This window comes from Vulpes vulpes, chromosome 8 (genome assembly GCF_048418805.1).
Source record: "Vulpes vulpes isolate BD-2025 chromosome 8, VulVul3, whole genome shotgun sequence".
Classification (NCBI taxonomy): domain Eukaryota; kingdom Metazoa; phylum Chordata; class Mammalia; order Carnivora; family Canidae; genus Vulpes; species Vulpes vulpes.
Genome location: NC_132787.1, coordinates 111,079,046 through 111,093,837, shown reverse-complemented (window position 1 = coordinate 111,093,837; position 14,792 = coordinate 111,079,046). Strand labels below are relative to the sequence as shown.

The 14,792-nt window shown below is 64.8% G+C and overlaps 1 protein-coding gene across 3 annotated transcripts in view; it reads right to left on the bottom strand.

Moving 5' to 3' along the window:
* The window catches only part of PXDN (peroxidasin), a 72,127-nt gene that overhangs the window by 19,735 nt on the left and 37,600 nt on the right, over nucleotides 1–14,792 (bottom strand). For all 3 annotated transcript variants that reach the window (XM_072767826.1, XM_072767825.1, XM_072767827.1), the window contains 8 exons: nucleotides 11,768–11,839; nucleotides 11,362–11,433; nucleotides 10,391–10,560; nucleotides 9,341–9,458; nucleotides 5,791–5,960; nucleotides 3,542–3,814; nucleotides 1,535–1,651; nucleotides 593–751 (listed from right to left, as the gene is read on the bottom strand). In XM_072767826.1, the coding sequence (XP_072623927.1) occupies nucleotides 593–751; nucleotides 1,535–1,651; nucleotides 3,542–3,814; nucleotides 5,791–5,960; nucleotides 9,341–9,458; nucleotides 10,391–10,560; nucleotides 11,362–11,433; nucleotides 11,768–11,839 (1,151 nt within the window). The remainder of the gene's footprint in view (nucleotides 1–592; nucleotides 752–1,534; nucleotides 1,652–3,541; nucleotides 3,815–5,790; nucleotides 5,961–9,340; nucleotides 9,459–10,390; nucleotides 10,561–11,361; nucleotides 11,434–11,767; nucleotides 11,840–14,792) is intronic.

Here is a 14,792-nt window from a genome sequence, read left to right as displayed (position 1 = left end):
AACAGGCACCCCCAGCCCTGCCCAGCAGGGAGTGAGAAGGGCGGGCCGAGCACCCAGAGCCAGTGCAGCAGCCTAGGGAACAGGACACCCAGCCAGGCCCCAGCCGTCAGGGGAGGACCCTCCCCAAGCACCGGGGGAGGCCCCGCGAGCCTCAGCTCTCCCTGCCTCAGGTGCCCCGTGTGGAGATGACCATCGGGGGCTCCCAGAAATGACACAGGGAAGACGGGGGTGAAGGCTCATAGCACAGCCGGGCAAGATGGGATCTCGGACATGGTCAGGGTCTGTCCACGGGCCAGCGGCCGCCGGACCCGGCGCCCAGCACCGAGCATCCCAGGGAGGACCGCAGAGCCATCCGCCTGAAGGGGCATCGGTCTGCCCCGGGGAACACGGACGAGTTGGCCTTGTCAGAGCTCAGCATGAGCGTGGTCACGGGCTGAGGTGGAGGGATTCCACGCAGGACGTGCACCCGGGGCCCAGGTGCCAGGGCCAGGTGTTCAGAGGAGAGCGGCGTTGGTAACGGGCAGGGAGGTGGCGCCGGCGGCAGGGGGCCTGCCCTTCCCCGGAGCGGGTCTGCACGCCCGGAAGCACGTACCCCTGGGCTGCACGGTCAGGTGGGCCACCGCCCTCTGGGAGCCGATGATGTTGACGGCCTGGCACTCGTACTGGCCCTGGTCGTGCAGCGCGACGCCCGAGATCCTGAGCGTTCCCGACGAGAGGACGAGGTGCCTCCTGTCCACAGACAGCTGGCTCCCTGAAAGGCACGGGGCACCGGTGCGATGGGGCGTGGGCAGCACCCGGGAAAGCCGGTGGAGCAGAACGATCTCAGAGCGAGCGGAACGACAGGACCGACCGGCGCCAACCGAGCCACATTCCAGCACAAGCGGTGTGTGGCCGGCCACAGGTTCCTAACATCTGCGACACCCGGGGAAGGTGCGGGCACCTGCCCCTGGACAAGCCCCTCCTGCCCGGGCACAGGGTGGTGGGACCTCAGGTGTTTGCTCCTCCAGCACGAAGGCAGGGAGCTGCCCTCTGGGGCAAGGCTGGGCTTCGTGGCAGGTCCTGGAGGTCAACCCCGGACCGAGCCCTGAGGCCACCTCCACCCCCCCCCACCTCCCAGCCAGGCCACTGGTGCCCGGGGCACGTCTGCATCGTCATCAAGTCATTGGCCAACAGTCCCGCAGCTGAAGTGGGGGGGGCAAGGAATCAGGGGGATCGGCCGTCTAACCTCGGATGGCGAGACGGCATCACAGCCCCAGAGAACGAAGCGACAGCGAGCTTCTAGAAACCCATGCTTTGACGGTTTCCGGGAAGTTCTACACTACCTGCTATTACATTTCATCAAGATGCTCCTTAAGTGATTCGAGGTATGACAGGGACTCTGGAGCAGAGCGCAGCAGAAGGCGGGACAGTGCACGTGTGCAGCGCGGTAGCCGTGGCCCCACACCCGGGTCCCCCGGGCCGGGGCAGGGGAAGGGCAGACGGACCTGCCTCCTGCGAGTGCAGCGGCGTCCCCCCGGCGCCGGCCAGTGCTCACCTCCTTTGGTCCAGGCGATGACCGGCTGCGGGTAGCCCTTGGCCTCACACTGGAAATCCACCGTCTGACCCTCGATGACCGCTCTGTCCTCAGGGGTCACGGTGAACTGGGGGAGAGCTTCGCAAGGAAACACAGAAACGACATTTCAGAGACGGTTTGGGGTAGAAATGCTGTAAGGTAGCGTCCCTGTCTGTGCTCCCTGTAGAGGCCAGGGCACCAAGACGGGCCACCAGCCACGCTGCAGGGGGAGGGTCTGCGAGCAGTGGGACAAGATAGGGAAGGGCATGAAAACATCAAGAGCATCATCCTGTCGGAGTCTTTGCTAACCAGGCAGCTGCGGGCCACCCGGCACAAGGGCGCAGGGGGCACAGAGCATGCAGAGGGTGCAGAGGGCACAGAGGGCGCAGGGGGCACAGAGGGTGCAGGGAGCACAGAGCGTGCAGAGGGTGCAGAGGGCATAGAGAGCACAGAGGGTGCAGGGGGCACAGAGGGTGCAGAGGGTGCGGGGGGCACAAAGGTTGTAGAGCATGCAGAGGGCACAGAGGATGCAGAGTGTGCAGAGGGCATAGAGGGTGCAGAGGGTGCGGGGGGCACAGAGGGTGCAGAGGGCATAGAGGGTGCAGAAGGCATAAAGGGTGCAGAGGGCACAGAGGGCGCAGAGGGCATAGAGGGTGCAGAGGGTGCAGAGGGCACAGAGGGCGCAGAGGGCATAGAGGGTGCAGAGGGCACAGAGGGCATAGAGGGTGCAGAGGGTGCGGGGGGCACAGAGGGCGCAGAGGGCATAGAGGGTGCAGAGGGTGCGAGGGGCACAGAGGGTGCAGAGGGCATAGAGGGTGCAGAGGGTGCAGAGGGTGCAGAGGGCAAAGAGGGTGCAGAGGGCGCAGAGGGTGCAGAGGGTGCAGAGGGCATAGAGGGTGCAGAGGGTGCGGGGGGCACAGAGGGTGCAGAGGGCATAGAGGGTGCAGAAGGCATAAAGGGTGCAGAGGGCATAGAAGGTGCAGAGGGTGCGGGGGGCACAGAGGGTGCAGAGGGCATAGAGGGTGCAGAAGGCATAAAGGGTGCAGAGGGCATAGAGGGTGCAGAGGGTGCAGAGGGCACAGAGGGCGCAGAGGGCATAGAGGGCGCAGAGGGTGCAGAGGGTGCAGAGGGCACAGAGGGCGCAGAGGGTGCAGAGGGCACAGAGGGCATAGAGGGTGCAGAGGGTGCAGAGGGCACAGAGGGCGCAGAGGGTGCAGAGGGCACAGAGGGTGCAGGGGGCACAGAGGGCGCAGAGGGCATAGAGGGTGCAGAGGGTGCGGGGGGCACAGAGGGTGCAGAGGGCATAGAGGGTGCAGAGGGTGCGGGGGGCACAGAGGGCACCCCAGCCGCCCCAGGCAGGGAGGGGAACCCAAGGCAGGTGGCTTAGAGTCACAAAACACAGCTGCAGGGGACCGGAGGGGCCCGTTAACTGCCGGCTGCCGCCACACGGCCCAGGTGCACACGGAGTCCACCCGTACAGATGTACTGACTGGGTGACAGGGTGCGTGTCACGTGTGCAGAGAAAGGCCGCAGGGGGACTCCGGGCAGAGTGCTCGCAAGGCGGCGTCCCTGCGGGCAGACCGGGCCGGCGGAGGCACAAGGACGGAAGCGCCGGTTTCCCTGGTTTTGCCCTATATTGTCGTGGAGCCTCCACGCCAACGCCCCACTTGGCAATTTCTAAACTACTAAACCCGCTAACGGGGCAGTGGGGACGTTCGGAGATTCACGGCTGAGGCCTCACAGCGACAGGCTCGCCCAGCGTCCTGCGCCCACAGCTGTCCTGGGGAGCTGTGAGATGAAGGCCAGACGCCCCGACCTCACGCACCCGCGGGTCAGCCTAAGGGTGCGCACGCCAGGCCCCGAGACGCAAGTCCTTCCACTCAGAAGAGACCCCCCCACCCGCAGAGGAGACGGGAAGGGCGCAGGGAAATGAAGCCGCGGGGCGGGGCGGGGCGGGGCCGGCGCGGGCGGAGGGGCGCCCTGACCCACCCTGGACGATGATCAGAGCCGCGGCGTGGATGCTCTCCACGCTGTTGGAGGCGAAGCACGTGTACTCGCCGCTGTCGTCCTGCAGGACGTTCTGTATGAAAAGGCCGCCCGAGGGGGTGATGCTCACGCGAGGGTCCTCGGGCAGGGGCGTGCGGTCCCCTTTGGTCCAGGTGATCCGCGGCGGAGGGTGGCCCGTGGCGCTGCACTCCAGGGTGACACTCTCCCCGACCAGCACCTCCGTGTTCTGTGGCTGGATTACAAAAGCGGGTCGAGCTGTCACAACGAAACACAAGTTCTGGGTTAATTTCCTCCAGGTTAGCAGCCACGTTTTGCTCGGGTTTTTCCATCTTCTTTCCATCTACCGCCCTTCAAAGGAGTAAAGCAAACACGATTTAATCAGCACGCGCTCTCCGTCGTCTTTCTCGTTTTAAAAAATGCAACGTGCGGGCAGCGGGGACGCGCGTGCCTGGGTCCGGACGGTCAGCGCCTGCAAGGCGGCCGGGCCACGTCCTCTTGCAGCGTGGACTGAGCCCCCGGAGGCGGCCCCGCCTTCTTTATCCTAAGGACCTCAGTCAGTGCAGCCAAACCTCTCCAGAGGTCCTTACTCGCAGAAGTCACCGTGTTTACACTGTACTTAGAACCCAGGAAAACGACCCATCTGCCCCACGGAAACAAAAATGCAACTTTAAGCTGCGCTATCTGAATCCAGAAGAGAAATCCACGCCCGGAGCAGCGTGTTTTCTGAGGGATTCTGTGCACAACAGAACTCACGGGCCGGTGGCACCAAGTGCACGGCTACGGGCCGCCCACAGCACTCGGGCACACATCCCCGGGCCCGACGGCAGTCCCAGGTCTGTAGGAGCCCGGGGAGCAACGTACGGACCCACATAGGGTGGGGTTTTTTCTTTGGGTTTTTTTTTTTTTTTTTTGCATTCCTGTGATGTTTTTATTCAGGCCAGAACACGCTTCTCCCCGATTCCAGAATCCAAAAATGCTCCAAAAATAAAACGCTTTCTCATAACTTATTTGTAAACCTGGGCGTATCCGGCACGGGGTGTTTACGGTGTGTGCGTATGTCACGTCCTGCCAGCATCCACGCGGTTCGCGGCGGGCGCCCACCGCAGGGTGGAACCCGGGACCCCACACAGCACGGGCCAGCGGAACAGGTTCCGCACCCGGGGCCCCCGCTGGAATTCCCCAAGTTTCCGATTTCCAGACGGTATCAGGCCCAAGAGGCCCGGAGGAAGGGACATGGACCTATAATAGCAAAGGACGTGGGGACAGCCTCAGGTGTTCCCGCTAAAGAGCCGGGACCACCGGTGGGTGACGTGTCCAGCTCTGGAAGGGGAAGAGCGAGAGAAGCCGACACGAGGAGCGGTCAGGCAGGCAGGCGCCGGGACGCTGGCGGTCACTGGGGCGCGGGGATGCAGGAGGAAGCCGGCGGGTGGGGACAGAAGCAGGAAGACACACTTGCGTCGGTCACGTGGGTCAACGTTCACGCTCCATCCCCACGTGCCGACGGAGCAGCAGGTGACGGAAACGCAGAAACGGCCCCAACGTTAGCGATTCCGGAGCAGCACAGGCTGCAGATGAGGCGACCGCGCGGACGCGAGCCCCAGAGTCAAACGCACGGGGTGGCCACGTGCTCCCGCCGCCACGCGCCAAGCGCTTCAGGGGCACACACAGAGGCGAGTCCGGCCGGCACGACCGTCACACGCAGGCCGGGTGGGCCGGCCCCGAGCCGCCCCCAGTGACACAGCTAAAGCCGCGGGGAGGGAGACCCAAGCCCTCAGGCTTGCTGGGCCCCGCGTGGCGCTAAGGAAGCGGCGCCGGCGGAGGGGCAGACGCGCAGGGAGAGGGCGATTCGGGGGCGGGAAGGACGCTGCGGCCCCAAGTCGGTGTCTCACCCGCGGAAGCAGCCGACCTCGGCCTGCTGTGCAGACACGGGGGACTTGGGCTCCGGAAACCTAAGAACACGTGCCAGGTGCCCGGGACTTCCCTGGCCGGTGGACGGCAACTACTGCACAGCTCGGGACGGGCTGGACCAACTTGCAAATAAGTCTAAGGCGACCGCTCGCGGGCCCCCTCCAAGGAAACGTCAGTCTGAGGGCGGGCCGAGGGCGCGTGGTGGCCTGGCGCACGTGCGTCCCCCCGGCGTCCCTCCCGTGTCCCACCCGCATCCCTACCCGGCCGGGCGCGGGGGGCCGGCGGTTCCGGAGGAGCCCTCGCGCGCCGTCCTCTGCACGTACCTGGAGACCCAAAGTACCTGAGGGTGACTTCCTGTGTTTTCACCTGCCCGGCCACGTTCTTGGCCATGCACTGGTAGATGCCCTGGTCGGTCTCCTGCGTGTTTTGGATCATCAAGGTCCCGTCGTCCAGCAAGTTGAGGCGGGAATCCGTCTTCATGCTCAGCTCGTTACTACAAAGGCACAAGTCAGGCGGCTCAGGGTCGTAAGGCTCGAGGACAGGCCTGACCCCGCGGGAGGGCACCCACACCCACACCCACACCCACACCCGGCCTTGCCAGGAACCTGTCCTGCCTCCAGGCTCCGGCCGGCTCAGCATCTCTAGGAAGGGTGCTGACCCGCTGCGTCTCTAATTCGTCCGTTTATTACTCACATGTGCAATCTGTGAGATTTCTAAGTTTTAAAGCAGTTCTCCTCCCAAAGGGGATAAAGGAACATAGTGGGGAAAATTCAAAGGAGACGTTTTCCTTGGTTTCTGGCAAGTTCATTCAAGATAATGAGGCAGGCCCAGAGGGGAGGCAGATCTAGGGGGAGTCTGACCTGCAGCGGAGGCCGACCCAGCAGGTTAACCTGACTCTCAGGGGAGGCTGACCCTCAGGGGAGGCCAATCCAGCAGGTGAGGCTGACAATCAGGTGAGGCCAATCCAGCAGGTGAGGCCAACCCAGCAGGTGAGGCCAACCCAGCAGGTGAAGCTGACTCTCAGGTGAGGCCAACCCAGCAGGTGAAGCTGACTCTCAGGTGAGGCCAACCCAGCAGGTGAAGCTGACTCTCAGGTGAGGCCGACCCAGCAGGTGAAGCTGACTCTCAGGTGAGGCCGACCCAGCAGGTGAGGCTGACTCTCAGGTGAGGTTGACCCTCAGGGGAGGCCGACCCTCAGGAGAGGCCAACCCAACAAGTAAGGCTGACTCTCAGGGGAGGCCGACCCAGCAGGTGAGGCTGACTCTCAGGGGAGGCCGACCCAGCAGGTGAGGCCGACCCAGCAGGTGAGGCTGACTCTCAGGGGAGGCCGACCCAGCAGGTGAGGCCAACCCAGCAGGTGAAGCTGATTCTCAGGGGATGCTGACCCTCAGGAGAGGCCGACCCAAAAGATAAGGCTGACTCTCAGGTGAGGTTGACCTTCAGGGGAGGCTGACCCTCAGAGAAGGCCAACCCAGCAGGTGAAGCGGACTCTCAGGTGAGGCCGACCCAGCAGGTGAGGCCAACCCAGCAGGTGAAGCTGACTCTCAGGTGAGGCTGACCCAGCAGGTGAAGCTGACTCTCAGGTGAGGCCGACCCAGCAGGTGAGGCTGACTCTCAGGTGAGGTTGACCCTCAGGGGAGGCCAACCCTCAGGAGAGGCCAACCCAACAAGTAAGGCTGACTCTCAGGGGAGGCCGACCCAGCAGGTGAGGCTGACTCTCAGGGGAGGCCGACCCAGCAGGTGAGGCCAACCCAGCAGGTGAAGCTGATTCTCAGGGATGCTGACCCTCAGGAGAGGCCGACCCAAAAGATAAGGCTGACTCTCAGGTGAGGTTGACCCTCAAGGGAGGCTGACCCTCAGGGAAGGCCAACCCAGCAGGTGAAGCGGACTCTCAGGTGAGGCCGACCCAGCAGGTGAGGCCAACCCAACAGGTGAGGCTGACTCTCAGGTGAGGTTGACCCTCAGGGGAGGCTGACCCAACAGGTAAGGCTGACTCTCAGGTGAGGCTGACCCTCAGGAGAGGCCGACCCAAGAGGTGAGGCTGACTCTCAGGTGAGGTTGACCCTCAGGGGAGGCTGACCCAACAGGTAAGGCTGACTCTCAGGTGAGGCTGACCCTCAGGAGAGGCCGACCCAAGAGGTAAGGCTGACCCTCAGGGGAGGCCGACCCAGCAGGTGAGGCTGACTCTCAGGGGAGGCCGACCCAGCAGGTGAGGCTGACCCTCAGGGGAGGCCAACCAGGAGGTAGCGGACGGGGAGGGAAAGCTGGCACCAGACCTGAGGCCCGGGGCTTTCGGGCTTCCACTGCGCCACGTTTGGCCGCGACATTTTAATTCCCGGTATTAATGTGTTTATTTATGAAAGCAAACGTGAAGGACTCAGCCGAATCTAAGCTTTTCTGCCTTTTAAATACGTGCTTATTCCTCCCGTGTTAATGCTGGGTATTAAATCTGGATAACCCGAGTCACCCGGAACGTTATCCGAAGGCTGGGACAGCTTGTGTCACGACCCCACAGCGCTGAGCCGGGTCATGGGGACAAACCGAGGCAGGAACGCCTCCTTCCTCCTGCCCGGACGGCGCCCGATGCCAAGCACCCTGCTGGGCGAACGCTGCTGGGCTGGGTGCCCCGTGCTGGGAGGGACGAGGGCTCGGGGGGTGTCTGGGCTCCTGGCTCCTGTCCTCCTTGCCGTCGTCGTGACCAAACTCGGCCCTGAGCTCAGAGGGGAGGCCCGAGACCGCAGAGCGGCGGGTGCCCGTGCTGTCCCCGTGGGAACGTGCACAGGAGCGAGGACAAGGGGCTTTCACGCTGTTTCTTTCCAAGGAGTCGGTTCTCCCCATACACCTCCAAGTGTCCTCGTCCACACGGGGCCCCGGGGGGACTGACCCCGGAGCGCCCTGCTCCCACCCCTGACCCCCCCACACCCAAAATGCTTGTGGATGGGCGGGGAGAGCCCTGTGCAAAGGAGACGCGCAGGAGCCAAGGACGCCGTGTTTGCCCGACGGGTGTCCCTGGATGCTGTTCCCCAGGGAGGACCCTCCTCACCCAGGGGCTGCTCCCGGCGTCCCAGCGGCAAGCCCCAGTGACCAGCCCTGTCTGGTTCCCACAACAGATGCGGGCGGGCGAGGAGCCCAGACTCCATCACAGTCCTCACCCCCAGCGGCAGGGCAGCGCGCACCCCTCAGGGTCCAGAAGATGCAGAACATGCTCTCCCTTGGACCTCTCCCTCCACAGCAGAGAAAGAACTGTGGAGGGGGTCACGGGTGTGCGGGGGGTCTGAAGGGGTCAGAGGGGTCTGCAGGTGGGGAGGCCACAGGTGTTGGGGGGTCCACAAGTGTTGGAGGGTGCACAGGTGTCGGAGGGTCCTCGGTGTCAGAGGGGTCCACAGGTGTTAGAGGGGTGCACAGGTGTTGGAGGGATCTGCAGATGTCGGAGGGGAGTCTGCAAGTGTTGGGGGGGTGTACAGGTGTTGGGGGGTCCACAGGTGTCAGGAGAGTCATAGGTGTCAGGGGGGTCACAGGTATCAGGGGTCTGCAAATGTCAGGGGGTGCACAGGTGTTGGGGGGTCCAGAGGTGTGGGGGGTGCACAGGTGTCGGGGGGTCCAGAGGTGTGGGGGGTGTATAGGTGTTGGCAAGGTGTGCAGGTGTTGGGGGGGTCTGCACGTGAGAGAGTTGTGTACAGGTGTTGGGGAGGTGCGCAGGTGTCAGGGGGTTCTTAGATGTCAGACGGGTCCACAGGTGTCGGGAGAGTCACAGGTGTCGAGGGGTCACAGGCGTCAGGGGTCCGCAGGTGTCGGGGGAGCGTGCTCGGTGGAGCCAGCGGGCACCCGGGTGGACGGCGAGCATCCGTGGCAGCCCGCCCCGTGCCCACTTACTTGTTTCGCAGCCAGATGATCTCGGGCTTGGGGTTGCCTTCCGCTCTGCACGTGAAGAACACGGTGTTCCCCGAGGTGACGTCTGCGTCCTGGGGCTCTGACGTGATGCGAGGCCTTTCTGCACCGAGGAGGAAACGCAGACTGAGTCTTAAACCGACCCGGCAAAGCGCAGGGGCACCCAAACCCAACCCCTCCCGTTCAAGAGAACATCCCAGGCAGACGTAAGCCCCACCCCAAGCGTTCCCACGCGGACGCACGGGCTTCTCCGTGGACCCAGACCTCCGCCGCTGGGAGCCTGGGTCGACAAGCACCAGGCCAGGCCCCGCGTCCGCCACCCTCAAGAGGGCGAGGCCCCTGTGCACACGGCACCTACACCGTTAGTCGTCTCCACGGAGCCGAAGAGCGGAAAACGATGCTTTTCAGCGACGGCCACCCCGAGGGCCGCGAGCTGTCCGTGCAGGGCAGGGCAGGGCAGCAGAGCCGCCCGTGCTGGGTCCTCGGGGGGCGCGTCCCCTCCCACGGCCCCGCGGCCACACCAGGTGCCTCCTCCAGTCGGGCTTCCGGCGCCCGCAACTCCATCTCTAACGCTAACAACCGACGCTTTAGAGAAACTCCGCTGGCGGCCCCCACAGCGCTGCCGCCAGGACGCCGAGCGGGACCCTGGGCGCGGCCAGCAAGCGTCTGTCCAGCCGTCGGACTCGGCCCCTTTGCTGCGGGCGATTCCCCGAGTTCCCCGTGGGCACGGACGGAGGGCACCGGGCCCCACCAGCCCCGCCCCGCCCCGCGGCACCAGAGCCCTGCCCAGCGGCGGCCACAGGCACGGGGGCCTGGACGGGCGGGAGGCACAGTGTGTCGTCCACTTCGCTAATTTTGCGGGGAAACCTGGCGACAAAGGCCCAGGAACCCGAGAGCTGCTCGACGAGGAGCGTCCTCGTCCGGTCCCCCGAGGCAGGGTCTGGGGCCAGCGACCCCGAGGACAGGAAGGGCCGCGTACGCGCCGCACCCTGCGGTGGCCACACTGGTCCAGGGGACGCGGCGGCGCTCACTCACCACAGTCCAGCTCTTCGGGGGTGATGGTGGCCACCGAGCGCCCCTGGATGCGGCGCGGATATTCACAGGTGGCCGCTGCCTGCGCATTGCCCGACTTGGCGTAGGTTTTGAGCAGATCCGCCAGCCACAGGATCTCACAGTCGCAGTGAAGCGCGTTGGAGTCCAGCCGCCTGCCGGAGGAAGACGGTGAGGCGCGGGCGCCGGCAGGTGGGACCCCGCACGCCCGCCGTGCGGGACAGAAGGCCGCGTCCGGGCGGGAGGGCGCCGTGAGTCCGCAGGCAGCGGTGGAGGGGGCCGGGAGACCCCACCTGCCACCGCGGCCCGGCCTCTCTGGCCCGTCTCCGCGGCCCCCGCGCCCCCATCCCGGGAGCGCTCCCCCGAGCGACCTTCCCACCGCGCAGCTTAGCCTGGCCGCTGACGGCGTTACCCGAAGGCCCCCGAGCGGCGACGGGAGCCGCTGACTTCACCCGAGTTTGCCTGGGACCTGGACTTCCCAGCCCCACTCTCCTGTCCCTGGCACACGGGATGATTGCCGGGGAGCAGCCCACGGGCAGGTGGCGGGTACCTGCCGCCACCGGCCCTGACGGCCTCTACCCTATAGAGCAAAGTCCTCGCGATAAGAGAAGCAAGATGCGTAGAGGCCTCGGGAAATCCGAGCCCGGTTTGCTTAACGTCTCGCTGCGTGAACACTGAACACCGGGGACAGCAGAGTCCTCCCTGCATGTCACTCCCAGCCCAGAGAGACGCAACGCGGGATTAGAAATTAATTGGAAGAACTTAGACTTCGGGAAAAGTCCCGGTCGCCTCTAACAGGGTCGACGCGGGTCAGCGGGGCTCCCGGCGTGTGTGCGGACGGCTCGGGGCCCCTGCCCGCCCCCCCGGGAGTGACCCGCAGCCCAGCCGGGGACCCGGGGACCCGGGGACCCAGGGACCCGCGGCGGCGATCGGGGCTGCGCCGAGCACACACTCACAGTCTTTTCATGGATTCCAAGTGATCGAATGTTCCCGGAACCAAATGTGTGATTCGGTTGTTATGTAAGAATCTGTCGAAAGAGACAATACGACAAACCGAGTTTATAAACCGCGTCGCGCGTGCGTAGAAGAGACCATCCACAGTCGGACAAACCAGCCGTTAGCAGGCAGCCCGGCGGCTGCACGGGTTGATCTCAGGGAACCTGAGACTGTCACTTAGGAAAGGACTTGGGCTTCTTTTCTATTTTATCCCGATTCCCAAAGCGGCGGCGGTCGGCCCCGCCTGCGGACCGTGACACTCGGAGCGGAGACCGCGCACCGCACCGCGCGCCGTCGGGTGTCTGGACTGACAGTGGCCTCCTCTCGCCCGCACAACCTGGGAGGGCGGCGGGAAACCCAACTTACAGCCTCTCCAGCTTCGGCAAGTGTTGGAACGACTCTGGGTCGAGAGTTTCTATCTGATTAAAGTGCAGGTACCTAGACGAGCGTACAGGGAAAAAGAGAGAAAAGAAAGAACCAGGTTTTAAACACTTTTCACTCTGCGCAGGTCTAGACGTTTTGCTCAAAAACATGCTTCCTAAGTCATTCCAAATGCATACGTCCGGAACTCTCTAGATGCCCTACATCCGGGGGAAACCAGTGAAATCACCAAACACCAAGATTAAAAATACAACGGCCGAGTGGTGGATGGGGCATCGCGATGCTGACCCAGTCTCTCACACCCTGCATGCCCTGCTCGCCCTGCACGCCCTGCTCGCCCTGCTCGCCCTGCTCGCCCTGCAAGCCCTGCACACCCTGCTCGCCCTGCACGCCCTGCAAGCCCTGCACGCCCTGCTCGCCCTGCACACCCTGCTCGCCCTGCACGCCCTGCTCGCCCTGCTCGCCCTGCTCGCCCTGCAAGCCCTGCACACCCTGCTCGCCCTGCACGCCCTGCTTGCCCTGCTCGCCCTGCAAGCCCTGCAATGCCCTGCAAGCCCTGCTCGCCCTGCACGCCCTGCTCGCCCTGCAATGCCCTGCAAGCCCTGCTCGCCCTGCAAGCCCTGCACACCCTGCTCACCCTGCATGCCCTGCTCGCCCTGCTCGCCCTGCAAGTCCTGCACACCCAGGCCTTGCCACATGTCCTGCCTCCGTGTGGTGCCCAGGAGGTGCCAAGTCCATGCAACCCTCCTGACGGCACAGACGTGAGAACGTGAACCTCCGTTCTAATCTTCCGACCTCCTTGTGACCTCAGGGGAGGCTGGACTCCCCCTGGGACCTGAGGCTGTGCAGACAGTTAAACAGCGAGGACTAGGAGTCTCCTCAAATGTGCGCCCGTTCCACGGACCGTCCCGCATCCACTCTTCTTCTGCTGCCTCCTTGCTTTTCCACAATTTGCACATTTTTTTTTGGCACAACTAATTTCTTCTCATTTTCCTGAATACTACTGCTCCTGCCACTTTGAAAAAATTGGCGTTTTTTTCCCCTAAAGCAAAACGCCGGCTGCAGGCTTGACCACGTGTGGCGGCCGGGTGCTCTGCAGCGGGGCCCCCACCCACAGAGAGGAGACGCCGCTGCTCACTGGGAGGTGCCCCCGGGCCCTGCAGGGCCACAAGGACAGGGCTCCCACAGATCCCGGGGTCCTCAGACCCAGACGCCGGAAGGTGGTCTCGAGACGCAGCCCGAGTCCCTTGGAGACCTTCCCTGACGGTGGCAGCACCGTGGCCAAGGTGACCATGTTCCGTTGTCCTTCCCTGCCCCCTGCTCTCCTCCTGTCCCCTGGCCCAGCTCCCCAGGAGGGCACCACGGTGACCTCTAGTCGGGGAGGTCGCACAGCTCAGGTCAGAGCCCCCCACGGTCAGGACCCCCGACTCTCCCCTCCCCTCCGGGACAGGAAGCCTGCAAGTAGGGTGACCGGGGAACAGCAGGAATGTCCAATGGGGAGCTGCACAGGGGTGGCTGGGGAGACCCCGATAGTGGGCAGGTGAGCCTGGGGAGGTGCCCAGGGAGGAGGGAGGGAGGCCTGTCCTCATCCTCATCCGCTGCCTGGACTCAGGTGGAGCCCGCCGCCAGGCCCAGAGACCTCGCAGCCCCCGGCCGCCTGGGTGTCCCGCGCCCTCCCAGGCCCCAAGGAGGCCCTGGGCCCCAGGTCCAATCCGCATCCGACGCTGGTGTCACGCGTGCTCCTCCCGGCCTGCCTCTGGACAGGGAGGAGGGGCCCCCGGGCAGCGGGAGCCCCGCAGGGGCCGCCCCCACCACAGCGCCGTGCACACCCCCAGAAACAGCCTCATCTCCGCGCACGGCGCCCTCCCTGCAGGCAAGGGCCGGTCCTAAGTGTCTCCGTGTCCCGTTGGACCCTCACGACATCCACGGAAGGGGAGCCACGTCTCGTGCAGGGAGCCCCTAACTAAGCACCCAACCCGGGGTTCCAAAGACGTCCTGACCAGATCCGCCAACCCCGGGACGGTCGCTTGGAAGCAGCGCTTCCCCCAGACTCTGCCTCTTTCTTCCTTAAAAATGAGTTGATTCTCCCCCCTTTGGGGGGAGCACCACCTGCTTCTAGGGTTTTCGGCACGTGCAAATGGGACCTGGCTTCCCAGGTGTCGGCGATGGCGACCTCACGGCCCCCGCCCCCGGAGGAGCTCGTCTGATGCGGGCACTCGGTCCTCACGAGCTCTCGTCTGCCTGGATGTCTTCCAGACACTTCCCTGGGTTCCTGCACGCCCTGTGCTCTGCGCCTCCTCCTCTGTGGGGCGAAGATCACAGGAACCCGACACACCGCGCGCTGCGCTCCACACACCACGAGGTGGGCAGCGCGGGTCACACCCGAGTAAACACGCTCTCGATGCAGGAGCCTCGGGTGAGCCCCTGCAGCGCCCGGTTTCGGGGTGAGCCCCCACCCCCAGCTCTGCCGCCGGGTGTCCGAAGAGGCCCCTGCGCCCGCCCGCCCACCCGCGGGGAGACGCGCAGACCCACGGACAGCTGCCGCCCAAGGCCACGGGGCCGCGTCACAGCCACAAGCCCTGCCGGGCCCGTGACGACAGCCAAGCGGCCGCCCCGACTCCCCAGAACCACTTCAGCTCAGTGGTAAGTAACGGGCCCAACCGAGCAGGACAAACCCCTTCTACCGGGAATCCTACTTAAAAAGGAACACGCGGGCTGCGCAGCAACACTGGACCCCGCAGGCGGCCAGAGAAACAGCACCTGACGCGCTAACTAGGAACACGTGGGAGAAAGTGCCTTTTTTTACTCCAGTATAAGGACATAAAGGCAGAGAGTCAACTGGAACAGGTGCAGTCACGGACAGGAAACGGCCCCGCTGGGCCCGCCCTGAGGCCCCTCCGCGCCCAGAGACTGTTCCTGCTGCCAGCGGGCGCAGCGTGGCGGCCGGGGCCCCTCGGTCTCACTGTCGCTGCCCCGAGTGAGGACCCGGGGCTGCCGCCCACCGCGGGTG